Genomic DNA, 2,387 nt, shown 5'->3' with positions numbered 1-2,387 from the left:
TTTTTTTTTTTTTTTTTTTTATATTTTAGGAGGATGAATTTGATAAAAGAAATTTGTCTGATACAAGACGACGATCGAGGAGCCTTGCTAGTAGTAAATATTCAAATGAGGATATGTATTTCTCCAAGAATAAAAATAAGAGAAGACAAAAGAGGGGTTTGAGTATGAGATCAGGTTCCTCTAGTTCTAGTACTAGAAAAATTCATTATGATAAAAATAAATCAAGAAATAAAAGAAGTGACAGAGGTAAAGATAGTGATATGTTCAGAATGAGGGATAAATATAGACGCTTAGGAAAAAGTCACAGTCAATCGTTTTCACCTAGTAGGGTCATATATGTGGAAAATGGGCAAAGGAAAGAAAAGAAAAATGAAACACACCACGACAATGTGCTAAACATAAAAGGTAATAAATAAATAAATAAATAAATAAATAAATAAATAAATAAATAAATACATATACATATATATATATATATATATATATATATATATATATATATATATATATATATATATATGTATATTTTTTTTTTGTGTGATGATTCTTTGTATTATATATAAACTATATTTTTCTTAAAGCAACATATATTTTTTATTCCTACTTTTTATTATTCTTTACAGATATAACATATAAAAGAATTAGTGATAGCGCAGATGAATATAATAATAGCGAAAAAAAAAACAAAGCCGTTTTAAAGTAAATAAAAAATGTGAATATGTATATATATATATATATATGTGTGTATATATTTATTTTTATATATATTGTGCGACTAAAAATTAAATACATCGGGATATCATATATATATATATATATATATATATATATATATATTTATTTATTTATTTATTTTAATTTTTTTTTTTTTTTTCAGACCGAATCCTCGATTTGTAGGGGATAATCCAAATCCATTTATGCAGCCACCAACAAGTAAACAATAAAATAATATAAATTATGTACTTGGACATATACATGTATCAAGAAATATGTTGCATATATATATATATATATATGTGTAAATTATATATTTATTCCTTTATTTTTATAGTGATGAACAACCAAGAGATGTCAAGTTACAACATGAACAATATTCCGAATTTTTATCAGGGGAATTATGTAGTGGGTACTAAAAACCTGATGGATAACAGTAACAATTTTATTTGTAATAATATGAACAATAATTTTGTAAATTCAAGATATCAAAACAATATTCAACAAAAAAATGGGAAATTCTTACAGAATATTAATAATACAAGTGTATCATCATCTGTTAATTTTATGAATACCAATAGATTTAATAATAATGTAAATAATAATAATTATGGTTTTCAAAAAAATAATCTGATTAATAATAATAATAATACTAATGTAGTTGGTACTGTTCCTATAGATGAACAAATAAATAACACACAAAATTTTATAAAACAAAATAATAATAATATGAGAAATCAACAAACATTTTTTAGCAACACACATAATGAAAATAATGTTAATACACATCAGTATTTTACACCTAAAGCTAATAAACAACAAATTTTTAATACTAACATTACAAATATAGATAAACAAATAAAAACACAACAACAGATTCAACCAAATGTTAATGTTGTACTTCCAAGTGACTCCCATAATGTTTCAAATGTGCAATCGGTTGGAGAGGTCTCGAATAATATACAAAATGATCATATGAATGATAATATGCTTAATAATGCTTTAAATACGAACGAAGGTAATTCAAAAATAAAATAATATAATATATATATATATATATATATATTATATATATATATGTGGGTTTTATTTTTATTTTTATTTTTATTTTTTTTTTAAGATGGAAAACAGTTAGTAGCTAACCAAGAAAATGTAGTTGACCCATCCAACGTCATAATAAAGGTAAATATATTTTATAAATAATAAATACATATAAAAATATATACATATAAAAATATATACATATATATATATACATACATATATGTTTTATGTTCAAAATATATGTTTGATTGTTTCCTCTTTTTAGATACAAAAGAAATGTCTTTATTTACCAAATTGTCAATTTGGAGATAAATGCCGTTACATTCATCCCGTTGAAAATGTAAGTTTTATTTTATTTTATTAAATATAAAAAAGAGGATAGAAACAAATATAAAGAAATATATATTTCATATGTATGTATGTTTATATTGATTTTATTTAATTATTTTTATTTTTTTAGTGCCGAAATTGGCCCTATTGTGCCTTCGGGTCGGAATGTATTTATATACATCCAAATGTTCCCTGCAAATTTGGTAAATAAAAAAAAAAAGAAAGAACGAGAGAAATATGTAAAACGGTATTTTGTATATATATATATATATATATATATATATATATATATTATATGT

The 2,387-nt window shown here is 21.6% G+C and overlaps 1 protein-coding gene across 1 annotated transcript; it reads left to right on the top strand.

Annotated features, from left to right (window-relative positions):
* Window positions 1-29: 29 nt before the first annotated feature.
* Window positions 30-2,291, top strand: PRSY57_0621500 (coronin binding protein, putative; the record flags this gene model as incomplete). The annotated part of the gene is made up of 7 exons (XM_020114623.1): window positions 30-405; window positions 624-699; window positions 878-933; window positions 1,052-1,732; window positions 1,835-1,896; window positions 2,024-2,098; window positions 2,219-2,291. Coding segments are annotated over 7 exons (1,399 nt in total), but the record flags the coding sequence as incomplete, so codon positions are not given.
* Window positions 2,292-2,387: the final 96 nt, after the last annotated feature.

The sequence above is a fragment of the Plasmodium reichenowi genome, chromosome 6 (assembly GCF_001601855.1).
Source record: "Plasmodium reichenowi strain SY57 chromosome 6, whole genome shotgun sequence".
In the NCBI taxonomy this organism is placed as follows: Eukaryota; Apicomplexa; class Aconoidasida; order Haemosporida; family Plasmodiidae; genus Plasmodium; species Plasmodium reichenowi.
Note: the sequence above shows the minus strand (reverse complement) of the source record. Positions and strands in the feature narration are given on the sequence as shown.